Source organism: Mustela nigripes, chromosome 1 (genome assembly GCF_022355385.1).
Source record: "Mustela nigripes isolate SB6536 chromosome 1, MUSNIG.SB6536, whole genome shotgun sequence".
Taxonomy (NCBI): Eukaryota; Metazoa; Chordata; class Mammalia; order Carnivora; family Mustelidae; genus Mustela; species Mustela nigripes.
The window spans coordinates 262,511,759-262,538,666 of NC_081557.1; the positions used below are offsets into that span (position 1 = coordinate 262,511,759).

The window sequence follows — 26,908 nt, forward strand, 5'->3', positions numbered from 1 at the left end:
GAGAGTAGCTTTTCCTCGGCAGAAAATCCTCCGTATTGACGCTGACTACGAACTGCCTCGCACGGGCCAGAATTCGCTTCCAGAGGGACGGAGGCTAAAGCGCTCAGGCTGGGCAGAGGCTCTGCTTGGACGCGGACCGGAGCCCATCCGGGCTCGGTTCAGGAGGAAAGTGTCCCCAGTTTCTCCCCGAGGAGCCGCCCAAAGGGGCCCGAGGCACGTGGCAGGGGTTGGGGGCGGGGGCGGGGGCGGGGGCGGCCAGGACCGGGGAAAGGGGACCCGACCTAGGCTCGGGGGCTCGGCCTCCCTGTCCCCGCACGCCCCGGCCCGCACCTGCCCCTGCGGCGGCTGCGCCCCACTTACACGCACGACGGCGTCTGCTCGGCCACCACGAAGCGACATCGCCCTTGGATGCAGTAGTGCTTGTACTGCTTGGGGCAGCGCGCGAAGTGGCCCCTCCGCTTCGACCGCGCGGTGGTAGCTGCCAAGTGAGAAAAGGCGCCGTCAGTGCACTGGCCTCGCGGACACCCGTGGGTCGAGAACCCGTTCCCCTCTGCGCGGAGGTTTCCTGCTGAACCGGCTCCAGCTTCTCGGTTCTCCTTCTCTGCGCGCTGGGATACAAGCCAGACTTGCGTGGTCCCCAGATAGCTCTAGAGATAGGGTCTTGGGGATCTTGGTGGGAATGTTGCATATTTTAATTAAGATTTATGTCCAGCCTGGCTCTCAGAAACCTCGGCTTTGCTTAAAGGGGAAAGCATAGTCGCGATGAGAGAAGGCTACTCTTTCTGTGAAGGCTACAGAGACTTGTTTTTTTCCATTAAAAAAAAAAGACCTTCCCTTTCCTTTCCTTTTTTTCCTTAAACATGCACATAACACTTACCAAGCTGGATGCTGGTTATATATATAACCAGCTATATATATTAATATATTATATATTTTAATTAATTATATATTTATATTTTTATTTATATTTTTATTTATTTATATAGTATATATTGATATATTTATATATATTAATTAATTAATATATATATATAACCAGTATCCAGCTCGGTAAGTATAATATAATAATATATATATGTTAACAATGCATATAACAATATAAATTATATAATAATATATATATGTTAATTTAATGCTTATAACAGCCTTGTGAGGTAAGCATCATCCTAATCTCACATTAACAAATGAACAAAGAACAACACATGAAGGCTAAGTCACCTTCCAAGATCACATGCGAGTTAAAGGGCAGAAGCGAGACCCAGATGCAGTGGGTCTTGCCCCAGAGCCCTTGACTGCCGGACTCTGGCACTCAGCCAAGCCAGCTGTTCAGCAGGTAGCTGTCATGTGCTCTCAGCCTGAGGCACCCAGAAGTCACGCTTGCCTGAATGAGAGATTCTCCCTCATTTAACCCCTGAATGATTTCTCTTGCTCTGAAGAAAGAGGAAAATACTGGAAGCTTCATTTGCAGGATTTGATCCTGCTCCGTATTCCTTGTCTTACCTTTTAGAGTTTTCCTTGCCTAAATTTTTAAACTGGGACAGTAATATGTCAAAGTTTCTCCCCTGCTTGCATGTAGAAGGTTTTAATAGATAAGGATTGACAAAAGAAACAGTACAGAGACAGTGACTTGTGGCCCATGAGCTGATCCACACCAGACGCGTGCCCACACCCAGAACTACAGCCAACAAGCGAGCTCTGACCCAGGGTTAGACTTTTCCACAGTCATGGTGTGACCAGCAGCACACAGGACTCGGACACCTGTGGAGCCAGAAAGACCACGATGTTCACTTCAGAAGGTCATTTCACACAAGCTTTGGTGTGGCACCTGCCATCCCGATGACATTCATAGTAACGACTCCTAAAACTTCTTAATTAATATGATAAAAATGAGTACATATAATTGCCCAGGGCCACCAGGAAGAGGAATTGCCAAGAACTTGGAATGATCTATAACCAGCGAATTCCTGTGATGCCAGGTCACAAAGTTTCAGGGGGCGGCAGAACGTCGCTGAGGAACCGGCTGACCTGGTTTTGGTTGGTGACTTGGTTACCAGCTATGCTGACAGCTTGTGCATGCCAGACATTTGCTCCCACGCATGCCAGTCAATGGGATTCTTACTGAAATTTCTTCCAGAAATAACTGCAAAGTGTCTCAAAAACAAAGATCTGTATGTTTTGGCAAATAAACTTATCAGTCAACTTCCATTCGTACTTTCTATTTCCAGAGCCCTGTAGTAAGCAAGCCCTGGAAAACATCAAAAGAGTAAAGCCTATCTCGTCTCTGGGTAAGGTTACAAAGCTGTTTGAGCCTCAGTTTCCCCACCTGGACACTGAAGATGATACCATCTACAGTGGAGGGCTGTTGTGGATCTCAAATAAGAACTCATGCAGAACTTCCTAGCAGAGGACCCCAGACCATCAAGTTCTCTGTAACTGAGTTGATTCTAGAATCTTAAAAATCTTGGCAATTCTAAGAGAACTTGTATCATTACAAAGAGTGTTTATCTAATAAAAGAGAAAGTTCTGGAAAATACGGATTGCTTTTTTAGGAGGAGGTAAGCAAGCTGTGCACTTGTGGAGAATGTTGGAAACAAAAGCTCAGAGTCAGGAATACGCAAGCCTGATCCGGCGGCAGGAAGGAGGCAGATTTAATGGAGATGTAGGGGACCTGGTGGGGAACAGCTGAGGGCAGCTGTGAATGGAAGTTAGAGACCTCACATCAGTAGGCTGAGGTGTTTACACTTCAAATACAAGACAGGAGAGAGCTGAAGAAGGTTCTTATAGATTAAATTAAATGGTATATGTACGAACTCTGCTCTTTGAGTTTAGCATTGTATCAGTGCATTCGTAGGAAGCTGAAGATTGGATTCGAGTAGGAAGAGGCTGCGAGCAAGGAGAAAGCCACTGCCTGAGCCATGTAAACCCGTGACGTAGGCCTGCAGCAGGGGCACGGAGGTCTAGGAGATGGATTTAAGAAGCTGTAAGACTTAGTGATAGATCTGCTATGGTCCAGAAAGGTCCTTCCTTCTTTGCAACGCAAACCTGACATTAAGCTAAGCTATGTGGCTTTGTTTCCTGAGCTTTCCTACTTCCTCTAGTTGTTGTGCTCCTTTAAATGTAGCCAGCCTTTTAATAAAGCCCCTACACAGCAAGATACCAAAAAGTGCCTTGACCAGCAGCTACTGGGTGCCGTGACCTGACCGGCCTCGGCCCATCCAAGCAGCACAGACCCAGGCCAGGGAAATGGTTGCCAGGCCCTGTCTGAATTATTCACAGAGCTCTCTCCTTTGCCAAATAAACACGATCTTAAATATCCCAGCATTATTCGGGTTTAAAAGCCCTTCCATGCCACCAAGCAGAAAACGTCCAGTGATTTCTCTATGGAACTTTAAAAACTGGAGAAAACTACATCGCACATACGGCGCGGCCCTCCGCCCACCTCCCCAAACTGATGGGATCATCGTTTCTCTCTGATGGAAATGGGAAGGCTTATCAGCATAACCCTTTCCAAAGGGCCCCCTCAAATCCAGGTGCCTTCATCTGTTACTCATCAAGGTCACATTATCTGAAAATTGAACAACTGTGAAATCTAACATTTTCTGCCTATCTTGAGACCTGATGACATTGAGCAAGGGATGGCAAGGCCTACCCTTCCACTGCAGAGATGTTTATCAAGAAGTTAATCCTATGACAAAAGAATAATTCGTCCCATGTATTGTGTTTCTTTGTTGAGAAGCAAATGACCTGGTCTTGAAAACCTAATGTGAAAACTCCCCTCACACTGGAGGTGGTGGAAACTAATTGATCTTTTTTCCCTCCCACCTTACTCTTTTCCAATCCACATTTCCAAAACCAAAACATTCTATGGGAGTAAGTCCGTCGGTCCCACATACTGAAAAATGTCAGCACAAACTCTCAAGCGGCTGGGCGCCGCAGGTTAACATACCTCGGTCTCTTCTTGGGATGCCAAGTTCCAAAGATTCTAAAGACAATTAAGTAAGAAACTATGAGGGTTCCTGCAGGTAGGTGTATGACAATATCTAATTCTACGTAAGAACATCTTTGTTTCCATCATATGGGCAGACAGACAAGAAGTGGTTGCCTTCCTTGGGTCCTATGAACATTTAGATGAGATGTGATAGATTCATCTTGGGTCAGACTTCAGTGGAGGAAGAGCACACACAATCAAATGATGTAGTTTAGGGATGGAATTTTTCTCATTTTGATGGATGCTTTGATTAAACAACACAGTTCCCTGGTCCTTCTTAGAGATAATTCTTATTCTCAAACCCAATCAGGCCTTGGGATGTTTTATGTTTAAAACTCCTCAGAATTGATACATTAGCTTTACTTTTCATAAAACGTTCACTTAGTTCTTCCAGGTGTGCTCATTATAAATCTACTTAATGATTTTATAAATTATATCAATATCATCAGCTTTTCTAAAATCAGCTTCAAGGGTAATATGTTTTATGTAATTCTCATTACAGTGTGATAACCGCATAGTATCTCTAACCCCCTAGGTAAATACGCAGTTAAATCTCTGTGCAAGAGATTTAAAAGGCAGGCCTAAATTTTGAGATGAAATTCCCATCCGTGTTAACAATGAGAGAGAGGGAGTAAAATAAACCTATAAATTTTTCTTCCCCCACCCCAATAGATATTCGACCTTAAAAAAGGAGCAGCTAGTGGACAGAGAAGTTTAAGTTTGCAGAGACATATCTTCCAGTCTATGAAGTAGAGGCTAAGCCTTTAATCTTCTAGTCCTTGACTTCCTGGCAACTTCCCAATAGGGGTTTCCTCCCTTCACAACCTTCTTAAGTCGGGAGGTGAGGAAGAAAGTTTTATATTTTCTAAGTTAATTTTCCTTCTTATCTTGCCAACTATCTCCTGGAGACAGGGGAATATAAATTCATACTGCCCTTGAAGAAGTTCAAAATTTGAAAATCTCTCTTATCTGAGGACTCCTATTTGTGTTACATCCAATGCCGTTTTCCACAGAAATGTAAGAGTTGGTGACTCCAGATAAAGAAAAAAAGGTCTCACAGATGTATTTGTTAACCTTCCAGTGTTACTAGAATGTGCTTTTGAAGGGGGTTAATCAGAACAGATCGGCATGTGTTTTAACCCGGAGGGTTAGGCCAAGGATTTCTTAGCTTACAGGGGAGGGCCTTCACTTAGAGCTCCCTTTCTCATTCTATCCCTTTAAAGGAAGAAAAAAATAACTTAGTGTTGGTGTGTGAGTGTATTTGTACATTTAAAATTATTCAGCAGGGGGGCACATAAAGAAAACTGGACAAGAAGAAAACTTGTATTTCTTTTGTTTTTTGAGAGTACGTGTTATGGGATTCCAGTGTATATAACGCCTCCTTTGCTTGGTCTCCTTTGCTGGTTCTTTCCTGTATCCCCCAGAATCTAAATTTTACAATGCTTTGGGACTCAGTGCTTTCTCATCTCTTCTCTTTACACTCCCTTTCTGGGCATTTCCTAGCTTTGAATGCCTTTATGGTAACAATCCCAAATTTATGTTTCCATTCCAGATGTCTTCCTTCAGTGTCCCACAGCACAATGAACATCTCCACCTGGTTGTCTAACTGGCATTTGAAATTGACACTCCCCAAATGGAACACCTGATTTCCCCCCTCATATCTGGTCTTTCCTCATCTTAGTAAACGAAACCTACTTTCTTTCTATGATTCAGGCCACATATCTTAGAGTCACTTCGATGTCTATCTCTTTTACTCTACATTCAATTCGTCAGAAAATTCCATTGGTTTAAAATATATTCACTTTTCCTTCCATCTCTACTCCCTTGGTCTAAGCGTGACATTTATCTCTAGACCAGAAGTAGTCTCCATGGCAACAATTTCTAACTAGTCTCCCTGCTTCTTTCTGTCCCCGCTCATCTGCACACAGACACTGAATGATGTTATTAAAACTCAGAGCTGAAGGTTTTATAATCCCCAGCAAGGCTCTCCATGACATTACACTTTACCTCTCTTTCCCCATTACCTCTACAACCTCATCCTTGGCCATGTTGTTCCTTATTGCATCCAGGGTACCTTGAAAAGGGTCTGCTGCATTGCTGATACACAGAAGCATTGGTAGGAATGAATATTTTCCTTCCTCAAGACAGAAAAGGACAAAATAAAAATGAAATGCTTAGAGATTGGGGCTATTTGAAAATAAAATTATAAAATCATTTAGAAACGAGAACAACTCCTAAAGATCATCTGATTTATTTCTTAATTTTCCAGGTTGCAAACGAGTGTCTCAAAGCTTAAGTGACTTGCCCAAGGTCGCACAGACAATATAGACACTATGCTCCTGCTCCACATTAATTCCTTTTCAAGAACAGTTTTTCCCTTTTGGGCTTTACTTTCAAGGATTATTTTCCAGAATTTTCTTTGCATATTCAGCATTGAGATCTTCCCACGTGATTCCAGCAGTTTAGCAAGGTGAATAACAATTATACATTCTAGACCCGATCTCTCCGCATTTGTGGTAGGCTACCCCACTTACTGTGTGACTTTAAACAAGCCAACAATCTTCTGCACGGTAAAGAAACAATTAATAGACCGAAAAGACAACCTATAGCTGCTATGGGAAATACTACAGAGAAAAAAAAAAATACTGATAAACAGAACTACCATATGATCCAGCATTCCAACCTCTGAGTATTTAACCAAAAATATTGAAATAAGAATCCAAAGACATACTCATACTCCCATGTTTATTGCAGCACTATACACAACAGCCAAGATGTGGAAATAACCTAAATATCCATCAAAATAAGAATGAATGTGGTTTATGCAAACAGTGGAATATTATTCAGCCTTAAAAAAGCAGAAATTCTTGCCATCTGCAACAACACAGATGGACCTTGGGAGCATTATGCTAAGGTAAGTAAGCCAGTTATAGAAAAACAAACACATGATTCTACTTATAAAGGTATTTAAATAGCCAAATCCACAGAAGCTGAGAGCAGAATGGTAGTTTCCAGGGGCTGGGGGTTGCGGGGGGGGGGGGGGGGGGGGAATGAGAAGTCGCTGTTTAATGGGTACAAAGTTTGGGTTATGCAAGATGAATAATTTCAAGAGATATACTGTACAACATCCTGCCTATAGTTAACAATCTTATACTCTACACTTCAAATTTTGTTAAAAGTGTAGATCTCATATTTAAATATTCTTACTAAAGTTTAAAAAAAATAGGCAACACATTTAAGATAATGATGAGGCAGGTTTTTTAATACTCTCAATCACTGGATGACAGAATAATCTCCCAAAAGAAATGTGAAAATGCCATCGCTGAAGCTATTTAAAACTCAACTGAAGATAAAATTTGCCTTATTCTTCTCTCTACATGAGTGACAAGACCCACACAAGCATGACCTAAGACACCAATGGATTCCACATTATGTGGGCACTTTCCAGACCACCTACTAGTATGGAGAAAGAAAGAGGAAGATTGGGCTGGAACTGATGACTCACAACAGGACAACTTGCTCAGTATGTTCCTGGCTCAGTTATGACTTCTGCAGGGTGCTAGGAAAGGAGCACTTAACAACAAGTCACTACCCTCCCAGCTCCAAAAAGTTTCCAGGGAATACAGGAGGCTCTCTCCAACCTACTTTTAGAATTGGCCTTTGTTTTATTTTAAAACAGAAACAACCCCAGAAGACCAGACCATTCAGTCTATAAAAAGGACAGACTAGGGGTCATCAAACTATGGTCCAATGGCCAAATCTGGCCCACAGCTTATTTCTCTAAATAAAGTTTTATTAAAATAGATCTAAAGTTGCTCATTTGCAATGTGTCTATGGCTGCTTTCACAATACAATGGCCAAGCTGAGTAGCTGTAAAAAGGCTGCATGGCCCACAAGACCTAAAATATTTATTATTTGATCTCTTATCAAGACTCATTCTTTCTTTGGACTAATGGCTTTGAGAATACTGAATCAAGCATCTCTAAGGTAAAAAATATGTAAAAGTCATTGCCTTTCCCCCTTCTTTTAAGTTGTGGAATAGAAAAAAAATAATCTGAATAGAATATGCCAACTTTTTATGAATCTATTCCAAGATATTCCATGCTAGAGTCTGGAGGACACACATGTGACACCTAAAATAGTATAATTATTAAAAATGGAAACCCTGGAATCAGAAAGACCTGAGTGTGAATCCCAGATTTGCAATTTACCGGCTCTGTGACTTTTGGCAAGTTACTTAATCTTTTTGGGCTTCACTTTGAAATAAAGTCAAAAATACTATCCAGCTCAGTGGACCCTTGTGAGGAACAAAGGCATTACTATACATACAGCACTTGGCAGAGAGCCTGGGACATTCGTATGTGCTCAAAAAACTACCTAGTTTTATGATTACATGAGTATTAAAAATTAAAATTAAGGAAATCAGCTTTCCAAGATTGCACATGAGGCTGATAAAATACAAATGTATCACTTGTTAAGCATTACCTGCGCAGTTTTCCCCAGGATCTTGACAGAGAAGGCCATCCTTTTCAGGACTCCTGGTTGAATTCCCATCTGCCACAACACAGTGGAGGATCACTAGACCTTCAAGTTCAAAACAGAACCAAAACAAGCATGAAAAGTTGAAAATCTCCTTAATGCAAAGTACTCTACCAAAGTCATGACCTGTTTATGAAAATAACAAGCCTGTGACTTTCATTTCCAAGGCATTCTCCCACAGCAAGGGGCCTGGCGTGGGAGTGGGTACACAGACCAGCAAGTCTAAATTTTTCACCCTCAAGGACAAGGACAGAATTTTCAAGCCAACATCACTTACATGTAACTATGCATCTTGAGTGAAGAGACTTGGCCATAGTTTATGATGGAGACATCACAGAAGCAGAGGAATAGAAAGGGTTCTCAGCTGCTGCACAGATACACGGATAAATCTCCAGGGAGAATGGAGAACACGTACCCTCTCCATTCCATACCGATTCGACGTTTCTCAGGTACTAACTATTGTTCGTACTTCCTTCTTGAGATATGTGAACTAGATATTCAATTTGTGGAAACTATTTGAAAATTGCACCTTCCCTCAGCTGGGTACTCCTGTTGCTGAGAAGGACAAACCTCATGGAAAGGATGGTGGAGAGCGGAATACTGTGTGTTGGTTAGAACAGTTTAAAATACAATGGGTAGTTCTTGTGTGGACCTGATTCAAGAAAATCAACTGTAAAAAGTCACTAATGAGCTAATCTGAGAAATTTGACCCTGACTAGACATTGGATAATATTAAGGAATTACTACAGATAATTTTAAGGGTGATAATCATATTGTGGTTCAGGATAAAAAAACAGAACCCATATGTCTTAAAGATATAAATTTAAATACTTATTAATGAAATTAATGTTTCCAAGATTTACTTTAAAATAATCCAACAAGGGGCGAAGAGTACAAGATGCTGAGAGACACTTACAGATGTGACAAGATTGGCCACATAATAAGAAGATGGAGAGGGCAAAAGGTAAGGGAGGGCAGATGTGGAGAGATGAGTGGCTTGGGAGTTAGCTAGACCTGAGTTCATGACCTGGTTTTGCCACTTTAGAGTCATGTACCTTGTGCCAATTTCATAACCTCTCAATTTCCTCATTGGCAAAATGGAGATAATTATTATCTCCTCTTCAGAGCATTACTGTGAGGATTCAATCAGGTAAGTATACAAAACAACACATTGTTGGCATGTAATCAATGCTCACTTAAATTACTCATTATTATGTACCTGGCAGGAATCGGATAACTTGCCCACTGGGTATATTGACATTTATCCACCTAGCCAATGGTTTCTAAACTGTGCATGTTCTATAATTCAGCTCAGTTCAGCAAACATCCATGAGCATGCAGAAAAACACAGGTGGACAGGACAGACTCTACCCTCAAAGGGCTCCGAAGCTAGTAAGACAGGCAATCAGCTAACCAATTAGCCGTAACACGAAGTGAGACTGTTGCGCCTGAACACAATAGTATCTGGCAAGTTCAAAGGCCAAAGAGTTTTCAAAAAGAATCTTTCAATATGGAGACTCTTTGCTAGGTATCTAATTAGAAAAGTTTCAAAAAAATTTAAAAAGGTGGTAATTAACATTGGAAATAGTGAATAGAAATAGAAACTCAAATCCACTGATATTGGGTAAATTAGCACTTCTTTACTGGAGGACAAATTAGTACTGTATGTGCTAAAAGCAAAAATACCCAAAAAAATGCAATTATTTCATTTCTAGTAATTATTCAGAAGGAAATAATCCAAGATACATAAAAAGATGTAACTGAAAAATTCTCTACATAACACGGGTTCTAAAAACTTGGAAATTCCCTAAGTATTTATAAAGATAGAGTTGACTAAATACACGGAACTATTTTCATGCAATAAAATGCCATTCAAGCATAATTCAAACAGTAATAGAACATTTTGATATATTCCTGAGAGAGAGAGACTGAGACTATAGAATAATAATGTAGTGGGATTTGTGTGTTTGTCTGCATCAGTGTGTGATAATAGTATAAAATAGGCCCATATAGATAGATAATCAAAAAGTTGGGTAAGTAAGTAGATAGAGAGTTGTTCACATTGGTTAGGAGACTTTTATCTTAATTTTCCTTATTTGCACTTTCTAATTTTCTAGTAGCACATTTTATTTGTTGCAACAGTAAAAAAGGGAATGTCTTCCCAATTGAAATTTACCCCAAAGATAGAGAGGTAGTGAAATGAAGAGCCATCTGTATCTCAGTGTTCAGAGCAGCAATAGCCACAGTTGCCAAACTGGAAAGAACCAAGATGCTTGGTTCTTGGTTCTTCAACAGAGGAATGAATAAAGAAGATGTGGTCCATATATACTATGGAGTATTATGCCTCCATCAGAAAGGACGAATCCCCAACTTTTGTAGCAACATGGATGGGACTGGAAGAGATTATGCTGAGTGAAATAAGTCAAGCAGAGAAAGTCAATTATCATATGGTTTCACTTATTTCTGGAACATAAGGAGTAACACGGAGGACATGGGGAGACAGAGAGGAGAAGGGAGTTGGGGGAAATTGGAGGGGGAGATGAACCATGAGAGAATATGGACTCTGAAAAACACTCTGAGGGTTTTGGGGGGGTGGTGAATCTGATGGTGGGTGTTAAGGAGGGCACGTATTGCATGGAGCATTGGGTGTGGTGCATAAACAATGGATTCTGGAACACTGGAAAGAAATTTAAAGAATAAATAAAAATTAAAAAAAAAAAAAAAAACAAGTATCAGGGGCACCTGGGTGGTTCAGTGGGTTAAGCCTCTGCCTTCGGCTTTGGTCACGATCTCAGGATCCTGGGATCGAGCCCCACATCGGGATCTCTGTTCAGCAGGGAGCCTGCTTCCTCCTCTCACTTTGCCTGCCTCTCTGCCTATTTGTGATCTCTGTCAAATAAATAAATAAAAATCTTAAATATATATATATCAGTATTTTGGTTCAAAAAAAAAATACACACACACAATATGGACACCAAATTTCTAGATTTTTCGTATCTTTTATCCAAACACTGCCACTCTCCTTTCACACTTATAATAAACCAGAAACATAAAATCATTTTGGGCTTTCCAAGCATGTTGATTATATATTTACTCTTCTTTGTAATCCTGGTAACTAACACAGAACACAAATGTTGAAAAAATGAACAGATCAGTCTATAAAAGAACAAAACAACTTTCAGATTAAAAAAATCTTAGTATCTCTTTCTAGTGGAAAATATCAATCAATTTCTTTATTATTATAAAATAGGTTTAATTCATTTTTAAATTCCCATACATGAGCTTTCTCCATGGGCAGAGTCAGGAGGACTTAATTCTGGAGTTACTCTAACATTGGGAATTTTACAAAACACTCTAAATCTTACAGAGATTCCATATCCACAAACTGGGGATGACAATATATTTTTCAAGAGGATATTGTGGAAATAAAATTAGGTAACACAAAAAGGCATGTGGCTTGACATCTAGTATACAATTTTAAGTCCACTCACACTCCTTTCTATCACTTATCATCTAACCCACCATTCTCCACTTCCACCTAACAGAGGGAGTTCTGATTGCCCTGAACCCCTGCGCAGGGCCTTCAAGCACGCTGGCTGGCTGGTGCCTGCGCCCAGACTCTGTTCCGCTATGAATCACTCCACATGCCAGCATTAGCTGGTGAACGGACGCCACTGGGAGCACCCCAGACGGGAACCCTAGGGAGGAGGCTCTCTCAGGCAAACCAAGGCACTGGGGTAGCCCGTGCTCTTCTCCCCACCCACAAACATCAGGTTATAGTCACAACCTGGTGGCCGTGAACCAAATCCAGCCTGAAGAACCATTTTCTTGATCCGCATGGCTTTAAACAATTGAATCATTACAGCTCATATTAAACCTGGATTTTTCTGCTTCCACTGAAAAAGCAGAAATTGTGGCAACACGGTGTGAAATAGCTTCCTGGCAACAACTGGGTGCAACTAAGCAGCAGGTGACCCCTTTAATGCCCCAGACCATCAGGCTTGCTGTGCTCATTTACTTGACCTGCCTAGACCCTGACAGGAATTTCAAGTTGTGATCTGTACGGAGCAACTCAGGAATCGCAGAAATGCTTACAAAACCATTTACTCAATACTGAAGACTGCTTCACAGAGGAAAGGCATTCCTGTTCCATCCATAATTCAACAAATATTATTGAGTACCATGATACAAGACACCGAAGGCTCAAAGATAACAGATACTATCACTGACCTTAAGGAGCTCACATTCTGGTAAGGAAGGTAGACACACAGATCTTTAAGGTGTAGTGTAGTAAAGACAACAGCAGAGGTGACACAGGATAGAGAGTCAACTCTACTTAACTGCAAAGACTTGAAAGAGAAGATGAGAATTGTGGGGAGTTTTTAATGAGGAAGAGATGATTTTTTAACACATCAGTTAGTGACTTCTAGAAGATAAAAATTGTGTAGGCAAGGTAACATAATCATTGATGTTATTTGTTTCTGCAGTAGATAATATTTATATGATGATAATAATGCAAATACTGATCATTGAAATTATTATATCAAAAATGATAAAAAAAAAATCAGGGCCAGTAATTAGTTCCACATACACCATGTGGGGAAACAGCGGTGATGAATCAGTATCTATGCTGTGCCAGTTCTTAAATGTTTAGACTATCACCCCTATAGCAATATACTGAAATTATGAGAGTAGAGGAACTCAGTAGGTAAAATCTAAACTTGACAAGTCAATAAATAGCATTACAAGCAAGGTATTTAGCAAGATGGAGATAAATACATAAATACAGAAGAAACACTTAAAATATTCAGAAGTGGTTGCTTCTAAGAGGTGGAGAGGAGGGAAATTATGGTGCCAAGATCTGCTATTTGTTGTTATAAACCTTTTAGCACTATTGGATTTTTAAAAATCTATGTCTATTTATTACTTTATCAAAAATAAAATTAATTTTTAAGAAAATGGTAAATAAAGTTGTAATTAGCCAAGGCATTCTAAACAAAAGGGGCAGCTTGTAAAAGGACACAGTGGAAGTAATACAACTTGTCTAGCTTGTCTGGAGGGTGAGTAGGGATTGTGATGGAGAGGAGGCTGGGGCAAAAATAAATATGACCATCTTCATTACTCTGGATTCTGTTAGGCACCCAGTTTGGGGTCATTGAAATGCTTTAAGTGAGAAACAACATAATCTTTTCATTTGGTTTGTTCTGCGTGTGTGTGTTTGTTTTTTTGAAAAGGTTACTTGAATACCAGCATAGATTATTCAGACACATGTAAACCAAGCGGGTGGCACTGGGTATGGGGAAGAAGAAATGAACACGAGAGATATTCACAAAGTAAAATTTATAAGACTTGGTGGCTAGTGGGACAGAGTGGGAAGTGAGAAAAAAGAAGTCTAGAATGACTCCAGAGTTTGGAGCTTGAATGGCTGAGTGGATTGTGGTTCCAATCACAGACATATGGGACACCAGAAGATAAACATTAGGGAGAAATATTAGTGGCATGGGAAGTATGCAAATGATCTCAGATTACTTTTCAAAGATGTCCAACTGCAAAGGGAAGGGAAAGACTAGTGAACAGATTTAAAAAAAAAAAAAAAGGAGGGGACTTGTTTTTGTTTTTAATATAGAGAAAATTGATAGAAAGAAGCCAAAGGTATAGGAAAGAGGCAAAAGATGGGCTACCAGTAGAGGCAGAAAAGGTTACAAATCATAGTCTGAAAGGCAGGGCCTCTTCTGCAGTTTTTGATCCTTTGTAGTCAAAGTTAGTAACTTTGCAAATATCACTTCATTTTCAGTGAATGAAAGGTCATTAGAAAATAAGGGCTTAAAGGTATTTTACATTCTATACATCTCATGTCATTGTTCAAAGGAATCTGGCTCAAACTGAATGCAAAACACCCAAAGGTTTCTCAACTTTTACACTATTGACATTTGGGCTGGATAATCCCATGTTAAGGGAAGCTGTGCAGCACAGAATAATGATTAGCCCTGGCTTTTACCCTCCAAATGCTGGTAACATCCTACCCCCACCTCTCCCTCTAGTTCTGAGTTGTCACAATCGAAAATATCTCCCACCATTGCCAAATATCCCTGAGAGGAAAACTGACCTGGTTGAGAACCACTGCAATTCTCTCCAAACTGTTTTAATATTTTTTGTCCAAAATATACCTTTCATTTTGAATGTGTTGCTTTATTATAAATCAATTAAACAGCCTCAAAGCCTTAAATTTTCACTTCTTAAAGAATTTCTATGGGAAAGGTTCATTATCTTGTGGAAAGATCACCAAACTCAGTCATTAATTCACTGTGTGACCTTGAATTAATTAACAATCTATCCTGAACTTTTTCCTTAAGAAAACTTAGAATCACAAGTTTCCTGCCCATTCCATAATCTGGTTCGTGAAAATCAAATGAAATAATATAGTAAAATAATTTATTCAAAAACATGTTATTAAAATGATCATTATCTTCATCAGAGAACGTATGGATTATACTTTAGAGAAAATGAAAGAAAATATGGTACCTAGATGTGGAAAACAATAAGATTTTCATTCAGAAGAGTCACAATTTTATTAAATTTCAGAATTAGTAAAAACCTTCGAGGAATTAAAATATCCTACCAAGCAATTCTCAACTTCCTGAAATCATCCTCTGGAAAAGTTCCTCAACCCTGCCTTCTAATTTCAGCACAGAGTCTTCTCTCTCCTCCAAGCCGTTCCATTTCCGTGAGACCTTCCATCCATTCTTTCAATTGCAGCCATTTCATTCAAAAAGATTATGGAGCTTTTATTTCTAAGGCTCTATAAGTGATGCTTTACATTAAGCTAGTTTTTTGCCTTCCCATAACTTTACTCCACTCACTGGGATCATCTGGAATAAGTCTAATCTCTCTTTCCCATGACAGATTTTCATTATTTGAAGCCAGATATCGAGACTTTCTGAAAGGATTCCTCTTCTTCGGGCTGAGCATCCTGGTTCCTTCAACCACATTTTACCTGTCATCATCAAGACCCTCATAATCCTTGCCATGGTCCCCTAAATGTAAGGTCAAACCAACGTGCCTTTTCACATGGTTCTGGCAAAGACGGAATAGACTGGGGCTCTCGTCCCCCACACTGTAGGCGCTGTATTTCTGGTAATGCAGCCCCGTAGCACATCAGCCATTTTTGGCTGTCTGATTAAATACTGAGGTTTCCGTCTGTTTTTAATAAAAGGAAACTCTTACATCTCTTGTGCTACTGGAAAGCAGTGTAAGGATGGGATTATTTGTTCTTTTTCATTGTAGCTCTGTTTTGCTTCACTTTTGTTTTTTACTTAAAAAAATGATTTTAGACTTTTTAGAGTTTCCTTTACAATGTGTATTCGGTTTCACCTATCAGTATAATATTTCATAATCTTTTTGTTTTCTTATTCTTTCATTCAACCTATTTCATGTGACCTGCATAATTTCTGAGAGATGATTAAAGCAATAAAAACAAAACAAAACAAAATAATGTTAGATTCATTGTGTCTGCTAAGTGATGAGAAATTGAGTCTGTATTTCTGGTGCTAGTTTATAAATATCAACCATACTCATAAAACTGAAGACAAAAAGGAAAAGAAATCCAATTCTACTTTCATGAGTCAAAGTTCCATTTATGAGATGTTCACATTAAAAATTACAGAATGTATTAAAAACATTATCCCTGTCAGTCAGCATGGAGAATGAAGTCATTGGGAACAATATGAGCATTGAAAGAGACCCAGTCTGACAAGGAGCATGACCCACTGTCTCATAGTTAACTGCTAAATGCTGAGGTAAGTTGTACACCAGCTGGGTCAACTATTTAAAAGATCAAATGTGACCAACATCAACAGTTATGTAGGTTGTATTTGCCTCATCTCTGAGCTGAATTTTCCATTTTTACAGCCAAGGGCATTTTTTATTTTAAAAATAAATATAACATTATCAAAAAAATAGCCATTCATCTGTATTCTGATGACTTAGGAATCTTCGATATCTTAGCTTCTATTTGTATCTACCAAATCCAGGGATTTCTTATGATATTGTACCAATCTCATTTTAGGATTTAAACCACACCCCACGCCCTGTTAGAAAATCCAACTGTAAATCAAATGAGAATTTATTAATCTATGAATATAAGCAGAAATTGGGAGAACATCTCATAGTCAAATCCCTAAAATTCTGTTTATTTGGAAGAAAGCAGTGTCGATTAATGGGAAAAAGATAAACTGGGAGTCAGATGGCACCAGATTTGAATCCTGGTTGTACATTCTAATCACCAGTTTTGCGATTATGATTAAGTGACTCAACATTGAACTTAAGGGTCCCCATCTTTAAACTGAGGCCCATACTGAGTAAACTACATGGTAGATCTAGCTATATGCTTAAAAAAGAGAAAAAATAAGGTATGAATTATTAACCTTGGTAATGCCTGGCACAGGGTAGGTCCTCAACCCAATAGCAGCTATGAAAGAGCTGAAGCAAAAAGATTCTAATTCCTCTGGTAAAACAGTAGATTATCATTCCCCTAAATGGATATTGACAAATTTCTACATATATGCTGTGATTTGATCCATATGTAAAATATGGCTATGAAACAAAACATGAAAGCTAAATATATATACATATACATATACATGTACACACCACATTCCTACAGTGTGCTTATATGTATGTACTTAGTGAGGCAAAACAACATGTTGGACTTTCTATAGGCTGCTTCTCTCCAGAGTTTTTAAAAGACATTGGAAGTGAATGCGCCTCAGATGATGAACAGAAATATGGCATCTTGTATGGTTCTTTGTATTCTCAGGACAGTTCTGCCAGTGACTCAGCATACTGAGTATGTCTGCCAGGGCTACTGATTCAGTGGGTTGGTTAAATGATTCAGTGATACAAACACAGTAGACCAAGTCAGATCTTGGATGGTGCTGACAACCAAGGGGATTGTAAATCATAGCTCCAATTTTAAAAAAATAAAGTTAAAAAAGGTTTAAAAATTTTAATCAACATTTGGAATATAAAAACTATAAGGATCTGGGGGATTTTTTTCATTGTATCTCCATTGTCAAGAAGAGAAACAGAACCCTGAGTATACATACTATACAGAGAGCATTTTCTAAGTCTGAAAAGAGATTACATCTAACATGCAGTTGGAGGGGCTCATGGGTGGCTCGGTCAGTTAAGCATCTGGCTCTTAATTTCAGCTCAGGTCGTCATCTCAGGGTAATGAGATCAAGCCTCCAGTCAGCTGAGAGGGTGCTTAAAATTCTCTTGGGTGCCTTCTGACCCTCCCCCACTGCTCATGTTCACTCTCTCTCTCCTTCATACTCTCTCTCAAAAAAAAAAAAAAAAAAAAGAAAAGAAAAGAAAAGAAAAAAGAAGAAAAAACATGCAGTTGAAAAAAATATTGGGGATTGGAATGATGTTTATCATTGTGGGCTTGTGATTGACTGAGACAAAAACTAAAAGAGGTGAAGTTTGACATTAGCATTCTCTTCCATCTATTCTTATTAACTTTTTTTCCATCTTTTTTTCATTGCTGTTTTGCCTTCCTATAAACCAGTATCTTTGTACTTCCTTGACATTCCCCCAAATAGAAGATAACTTTTAAACATAATTTCCTTTCCAAATGCGTTTGCTTTCAAAGCAGATGTGCAAGGAGAGAAATTAAGTAACTCAAATACTCTAAACTTAAGTGCTTCAACCTGGGTCTTCTAGAAAGCAGAACCTGAGATATATATGAAGGGATTATCACTTTATTTAGGAGGTCCAAGCTCTGGAGTCACAAGAATGAGGAGAGAAAAAAAGAAAAGAAAAGAAAAGAAATGAAGCAAAGAAGGCAAAGCAATGCAATGTATGTACCCATCTCGCAGATGCAGCTCCAGAGTACGTCACAAAGAGACACCAAACTTTGCTCGGACCACATGTCCACTCATACAGAAGCTATATAAAGCATTTTAAACAAACAAACAAACAAAAAACTCTTCATCTTAAAGTAGTTTGTGGCAGAAAGAATGAAGGAGAAATACGTCTGCCGCAATCACTTTCATCACCCATTTCCTAGACAAAATTCCAAGTAAGGGGTGATAATTGCCTCAACCTCTGGCCCTTTGCTGAATGAGAGGCCAGAACCAGTGCCCTGGACATGGCGTTTTCCATGTCCAAAACAAGGGACAACTCACTATAGGTAGGGAGCTGGGCAAAGAAAAAGGAAATAGTCAAAGGGCTCTTCAGAGGGGTATATTGTTTGTGGCCTGGCCCAAGGAACATTTGAGGCATCAGGACATCTCATGGACAACCATGTTCTAAGAGAAGGAGGGACCCTTCAAAGGTCTCTCAAATCATATCATCTGAAAAACTGCCCATACTGTCAAACTTAAGATAGGCTTCTGGATTTTCAGGACTAGGAAAGGAAGTAGAGTCAGGACAGAAAAAAAATAAGGGGTTCTTCATAGTTTATGTTCATTCAAAATCAGGAAAGTAACATATGAACTCTTTCCTCTCCACATGTAAAATTTTATCCCAAAAGGTAGAAACAGTATCTTGGTGTTTAAGAAAAGCTAAGAAGGATGGATAACACTTTTTTAACTTATAAAAGTACTCCAGGGGGGCGCCTGGGTGGCTCAATGGGTTAAAACCTCTGACTTCAGCTCAGGTCATGATCTCAGGGTCCTGGGATCGAGCCCCGCATCGTGCTCTTTGCTCCTGGGGGAGCCTGCTTCCTTCTCTCTCTCTCTCTCTCTCTCTGCCTGCCTCTCTGCCTACTTGTGATCTCTGTCTGTCAAATGAATAAATAAAATCTTAAAAAAAAAAAAAAAGTACTCCAGGGACACCTGGGTAGCTCAGTCGATTAAGCCTCTGCCTTTGGCTCAGGTCATGATCCCAGGGTCCTGGGATCCTCCTGCATGGGGCTCCTTGCTCAGAGGGGAGCCTGCTTCTCTCTCTGCCTCTGCCTGACACTTTGCCTGCCTGTACCCTCTGTTTCTCTCTTTCTCTGACAAATAAAATTTTAAAAAACCTTAAAAAAAAGTACTCCACAATCTTAAATTTTTAAAGCCCAGAGAGGTAAGTATTTTAGCCACCTGTGATACATAAACTACTTCATATATCTGAAAATTGTCAACACTGCAATAATGTCTTTGCCAGTAAATCAACCTCTTTTTTTTTTCTCACCATGACCATTATTAAATCTGTAACAACAATGACTAAATTGAATGGGAATTCCATAATAACCTAGAGCTAGTTTCTTAGAAATCATCAGTTGTCAATTGACTTTCTGATTCCCATTCCTTTATGATAAGACCATTCCAGACAGTCAGACATTACAATACTTTAAATGAAAAGCTCTGGGCTCACTGAATTTCCATAATAGTTCATAGACAGGAGGAGAAAGGAACCAACCAAAAGAACAATTTGTTATCAGGGAGGATTATCCGATTGCAAAATGAGGAGAGACTGTGGAGTTGGCCTCTGGATTTAGTGATAACACAGTCTCTGACCCATGAGGTAACAGTCATCAAACTTTAATAATGGTAAGGGAAAGAACATAGAACTTAAGAGTAGATGCTTACCCAACCTGAAAAAGCCCCAGAATTTAGGCTCTTAAAATGAGCTAGGGAAAGCCAATCCAACTTAACATTAATCCATTATTATCTTTATCAACAAAATGATTTGCAGAGAGCAGAAGTAGAAAGAAAGGGGGGGAAGGAAAGAAAGAAAAAGAAAGAAAGAAAGAAAGAAAGAAAGAAAGAAAGAAAGAAAGAAAGACAAGGTAGTATATTTTAAATGTCAGGTATATATAAAATGGAGACTATTGGAATCCCAAAAAGAAGCAATGTGTTGAGCTGGAAAAACCATAGGGAAAAGTTTCACAGAGGTTGGGAACAAAACTGGGTCAAAGGCGTTGACACAGAAATGAGCCTAATGTGTTTTGAAGATACTGAGTCAAGCTGCCCAGCTGCAGTGAAGAATTCTGGAGGGTATTAAGAACAAGGGCCTTCTTGAAGTGTCTGGTGTGACTGTGAAATGATTCAATTGATTTTCCTGTGTGACCTATGAAAGTAAGACACATGGAGACATGGTCACACCACATATTTCCAGCTGAAGCTCTGAAGTGTCATTTGCCACATCCAAAAGACAGATTCCCAGTAAAGAATCTGACTAGTCTAGAAAACCACTTAAGAAGTATTTAACAGTGGTGAATACTGTTGGGTAGAAATCACTGAGAGAGAAGGGGATGCATTTCCTTTGGCAGGCTCCTGCAAACGCAAACAGAAGTGTAGCTTATTTTGGGGGTGTAGTTTCATCTCGCATCTAAATCACATATTCAGTCACTCTTCTTGCCCTCCATTTCAGGACAATTGTCATGTATCTAAAAGTGATCAGAGAATTTTCTCATAGAAGCTTTCTATCAAAGGATGGCAATGTTGAAAATATGTCTCCTGAAATAACCAAAAATCACATTTGAAGCCTTTGTCAGTATCATTTATCAATTATAGTTATGCCAGGGTTTTTTCCCAATTCATAATTGAATCCTCACTGATAAGTTATTATCCTAATAAATGGTAAAATAAAAGGTCAAACCTGAGCTCGGGGCATGGGATTAGTACTAAATCCCAAGATATCCTCTTATCACATCATGTGAGGAATATGTTATATCCACATGACATCACTGGTGATGTTAACCTTGATGTCTCATTCATGAGAAGACCAGGTCACTGTATACAGTAACCTCAAATTACTTTTCAAAATTTTTTACCATTGGTTGACAAGTTCTCAAGGGTCCTGCCTATTTTCTTTCCAGAGAAGTCAGTTGACAGTGGCTTACTTTGAAACCCTGTTCTTCCAAACTCCAAAGCCTTCCCAAATGGCAATGACATCATGCTGTGTTTGTAGAGACGCAAGAACCCTCAATGGTCATTTGGCACACCTCCTATCTAACTCAAGAATCACCTTACACAACTTCCATAAGTGCCACCAGACCATAAACTTGTCTAGGCATGGAAAGCTCACCACATCCCAAGCCGCTGATCCCATTTTTTTCAAAGTTCCACCTGGGAGAAAATTAAGGTGAGAGTGGCCTTCCTGGAATTTTAGTTCATCAATCCAAGTTGTGCCCTCTGAACTATACAGAGGAAACCTATTTTGAGACAAAGAGGGTTTTCAATGACTTGAAGTTGACTCTTATAAACCAAAATTTTCTCTTTTCTACCCACCACTCCAACTTCTATCCTCTCAGTCGTGTGTGTGTGTGTGTGTGTGTGTGTGTGTGTGTGTCTTCTTCAGTTACCACCAATGTCTTATCACTGGCTTTTTAAGAACACCATTGATTTCCTGTAATTCACCCACCAGTGGCCTCTTCCTGAGCCTCAGCTCCCTCCTTCAGCAGTATTTGATATGGTTGCCCTTCCCAAATCTTCCACCTAAAATCCACCCCTATTCTCAGCTTCCTGACTCGTCCTTCCCTCTTTACTCAACTCTTCCAGCTCTTTTTCCAACTCCCACACCACATATTTGGGTGCCACCAATACTCTACTTTCAGATTTCTATTTTTTTTCAAATGTTTTCATTGTGGTAAAACACTCATGACACAAAATTTCCTATCTTCACTATCTTTAAATGCTCTGTTCAGTAGTATTAAGCACATTCATACCATTGTACAATCATCACACCATCCAGCTCTAGAACTTTTCATCTTGAAAAACTGAAACACTATATCCACTAAACAGTAACTCCTCATTCCCTCCTCTCCCACCTCCTGGCAACCACCGTCCTACTTTCTATCCCTATGATTTTGCCTTTGTATTCTTTTCCATAATGCCATTTTATGTCACAAAACACCCATGGTCTGAGCATTTAAATAAATATTTACTTAGAATTTATCACTAGGCACTGTGGTAGATTCTGAAATTACAATCAGCTAAATGACTACTTTCTATTTTCAGCCCTATTTTCTAACCAGGTGATTGTCCAAACAGACTAGCCATTAGGACCTCCTGTAGGGCTTTTTTTGGGCCAAACTTTTTATTTTGTGATAATTTTAGATTTATAGAACAGCTGCAAAATACAAAGCATTCCTGTACCCTCCTCACCCTCTTTTTTTTTCCTCTAATGCCTCCATTGTACATTACCGTGGCACGATCAAAACAAAGAACCAATATTGGCACATTACTGTTGACTTAAATTCAAGACTTTATTCTAACTCCACAAATTCCCATTAAAGTGCTTTCCCTGGGTCAGGATTTCTAGTCTCCTCTGGTCTGTGATGGGTTCCCAGTCTTTCTGTGTTGGCATTTTTTGTTTTTGTTGTTGTTGTTTGTTTGTTTTAATGATATCATTGACAAATTTGAAGTGTCTGGTCAGGTGTCTTATAGAATGTCCTTCAATTTTGGGTTTGCCTGATATTTTTATAATGTTTGGACTGGGTTTATGGGTTTTAGGAGCAAACTCTACTGAAGGGAAGTGTTCCCCTCATCACACTACAGGGGGGGTGCATGACATCATTGGTGACTTTGACCTTGGCCACTTCGTTAAGGTAGTGTGTGCCAGATTTTTAAACTGTAAAGTTACCATTTCTTTTCCCTTTGGAAACCAGCCTACACCCAAAAGGACCTTCTATATGGGGGAATATCAATATATATTATTTGCAATTACTCTGAAAGGAAAATTGGCTTTTTCTCTTGGAAGGCCTTTAAAAATTTAGATTGATGGGGACATCTCAACCAGACTTCAGTAGGTCTGGGGAGAGGCCTGATAATTTGTACTTTTTACATTTCTTGGGATAGCAATCAGATTTGGGGTCTACTGTCTGAGTTGAAGTCAACCTCCATATTTCCAAATGCTCAAAAGACATTTGGATATCTCAAAAGCATTTTATATTACAGCCAAAATTTAAAAAAAAAAAAAAAAGCAGCTTTCTTTTACATACGGCAGCATAAATTCTTTTTCTCTCTCAGGTTAAGAGTCTTGGAGACAGTTTTAATTCCTCTTTCCCCTTTCTTACCTACACATGACTTGTTTTTAGACCCCCCAAAAATCTCACTTAGAAGCATTTATTGGATTTATTCTTTTCTTTTTATGGCCTGGTCCAAACCTTTTAGGCTACTTCCTAGCCTAGAACAGCAGCTTTCTTTTTACTTGCTCTCATTTGTCTGTCCTCATCTGCACGTGAAAACCTATCTTAAAAACCAGTGCTTTCCTTGGGGCACCAGGATGTCTTAGTCAGTTAAGTGTTGGACTCTTGATTTTGCCTCAGGTCATGATCTCAGGGTTGTGAGATGGAGCCCCTGTCAGGTTCTGTGCTGGGTATGGAGCCTGCTTATAATTTTCTCTCCTTCCTCTATGCGTCCAAGCTCTCACCCCTGCTCTCTCTAAAGAAAACAAAACAAAACAAAACAAGCCACTGCGTCCCCTGTATTCATTCCCTATTGAAAATGCTACAATAGCTGCCCATTATCCATTATGATTACACTCCCGAGAAGGAGGCCTTCTGACATGAGTTAGGGATAAAATGACGTCTTCGAGGTTAACGAATGGAGCTGTCATTGGAAGGGGCTGGTGGAGGAGAAGGGGGAGTCACTGAAAATAAAGCTCATTGAATTTGTTCCCATCTGTTTTTCTCTGTGGCCAGGAGTTAATTCTCTTGATTAGTCTCTTTCTCCAAATGCAATTGGTGCTCTAAACGGGCCTGGAGCTACCTCGTGATCATGAGCCACCCCCAGCCTTGGGAAGCCTAGCAGCACATGGTTAGAAGCCATGAAGCAAACCACTGGGGTCAGCTTCTAGCAAGATCACCCCTAAGCAAAGGTGAGGCCAGCTCTTCACCAAGCTACAGGGCACACAGTAAAATGGAATCTGGATATTTCCCCAGTAATCGAACAACTCCACAGGTAGACCATATAACTTTTTAAAGTAAAGTCTTTACCTATAACTAAATGCATGGATTTATCTAAATTAGAAAATATCCTGGCTCTAATTCCTAGGAAATCCTGAGAAGATGACATTGCATCAAGAATTCAGGATCCTGACTAATGTTCTCATTCTGGAAACCAGGTCCTGACCCAGTCAGTATTCCCCTCGATACCACACAAAATTAACTCTTTATTCTAGGCATGTGGGTCTGCTCACTCTCTGACACACACACAAAGGAAAGGTCATTATTAACTTGTCCACCTTCTAATCTTTCTCCCATTGTTTTCTCCATTGTTAGTTAGAAAAACTAACTCAAGTCCTTATTTCCCTGATTTTTTTTCCCTAATCACTCCAGCCCATAACTTCTCCTTCTGAGGTCATAGTTAGTTTTCACTATGAAATTTAAACTGTTAGGTATTCAACTACTATACAATGTTTCATTTCTGATAAACATTTTGCCCAATATAATGCAAATTCTTTTTGGAAAGACAATGACATACTTAGACAATTCTCCTTAATGCTAAACACAGTATTAGACACACTTTTATAATAGTATTAGACAAACTGTAAAATAGCAAACAATTTTAGATATGTCTTCCTTATTGTTATTTGTTTTAGAAATAAAGACTATTTACCAACAGCCCACCCCCAACACTATGCCATGGGAGAAGGAGTCTTGTGTTTGGATAAGTTCATGTTTTGCTGGTGGTGGCAGTCAATACCAAAATTTCATGAACAAATCTCATTCTCTCAAGTCAACCTACTCAGTAAAACCAGGCATAGCTACCATCTAAGTGAAGAACTGCCTAAAATAAGTCATTTTTTTTACAAATTCAGACATTAAAGATGGAATATAAAGAGTTATTGGGAAATATGAGGGTTCTTTGATTTGACTATGGAAGCTGGTGTGTGTGTGTGTGTGTGTGTGTGTGTGTGTGTGTGTGCCTGTATGCAAAGTTTACATCATGATCTTTGTGACTGACCATGAGAAGCTACTGGTCTAGGAGGACGCTTATGCTACATGCACTGAGATTCATTTATTGGACAAATATTTAGTGAGCACTTATCATGTAGGAGCACTGTTCTAGGCCCTGGGAATACAGCTGTAAATAAACCAGGCAAAAATTTCTGCCGTCATGGTACTTATATTCTAACGAAGCAGTTAAAGGCATTATTGAAAGCATGGTTATGAGGGAGCAAATTCCTACCTTTTTCCGTTTGCTTCCAGTGGTGAATATTACAGCAATTTCCTTTGCTCAAAGCACAAAAACACCAACACTCCAACTGGTGTAAGGAATGCAATCATTCTGTTTCACCTTTTTAGTCAATACCTATGAGATAATTTTAATTATCTACATAGTTATGAAAGTGAGAATATTAATAACACATTGAACATTTATTAGCCAATTATTCTGCTAAAATCTTTTCCTGAATTATCTCATTTCATCCTCAAAACAATCTTGTGTCACCAAAGATAGGCATTATTATCATTGATACCATTCTCTAGATAAGATGACACAGCACAAGGAGATTAAATAACTTTCTCGATGCTACAGTATTCAATGATTAAATAACTTTCTCGATGCTACAGTATTCAATGATTAAATAACTTTCTCGATGCTATAATATTGTGAAACAACAACCTTTATGCATGGCTGTCTACTCTTTATAATCTGAAAAAAATTATTTTGTCATAAGAAACAATTTCTGTTTATTTTTCCATTTTTCTGATTTTTAGAAACAAATTTTGACAGTGTGTTATCATTCATTTTTCCACAGTGACAGACTTATTTCTTTTGAATTAGATAATTATTTATTTAACTCAAATAAATGAGATAACCCCATTTTGATAAGATTACCTAAAACATTAAAATTATAACCTAAGTATTTTATTTTTCTCTGCTAGTGCAAGCTGACTTTTGTGTCTGGTCCAACCTTAAGATGTTGGTCTTGGGTGTCAATGCCAGGCAAATGCTATAGAGCTTTTCACTGCATAAAACTAGGATCAAAATTGGCAGATGAGGAGGAATCTATAGAGACACTTTTAGAAAGCAGATATTCATTTTGCTTTTGCAGAATTATTTTTTACATTTGTTCCTTTCTAACAAAACCAGTCAAATAGAACTCTTTTGAGAATTTGTATCTATTTCCTCTTTCACAACTAGTGGGAGCAGGAATTTGAGAAATAAAGGCAAGAGAAAGTTTTTCTATCAATTAATAGACCCTGGTTATAATAAGAAAGTACCCAGAAACAAAATATCCACAGTCTAAAAAATATGCTGATTATAATTAGTGATTTCTTCTGTACTTTCCTGTTATCTATTATAATAGCTCATGTTTATCCAGAACTCACCATGTTCCAGGAACATTTTAAGTGCTTTGTGCTGTAAGTAACTAAGCTAGTCCATACAATAGCCTTGGTTCTATTTCTATGGGCTTTTATAGATGAAGAGACTGAGGCCAAAG

General features: G+C 39.1%; 1 protein-coding gene across 2 annotated transcripts in view; it reads right to left on the reverse strand.

Moving 5' to 3' along the window:
- The window catches only part of BTC (betacellulin), a 43,265-nt gene that overhangs the window by 9,077 nt on the left and 7,280 nt on the right, over window positions 1-26,908 (reverse strand). Inside the window, exons 1-3 of one of the 2 annotated variants that reach the window (XM_059397016.1) lie at window positions 8,805-8,889; window positions 8,474-8,572; window positions 361-478 (exon numbers count right to left, since the gene is read on the reverse strand). In XM_059397016.1, the coding sequence (XP_059252999.1) occupies window positions 361-478; window positions 8,474-8,572; window positions 8,805-8,841 (254 nt within the window). In that variant the 5' untranslated portion in view covers window positions 8,842-8,889. Of the gene's footprint in view, window positions 1-360; window positions 479-8,473; window positions 8,573-8,804; window positions 8,890-26,908 lie in introns of those variants that run through there. The other variant, XM_059397007.1, reaches the window with a different exon arrangement.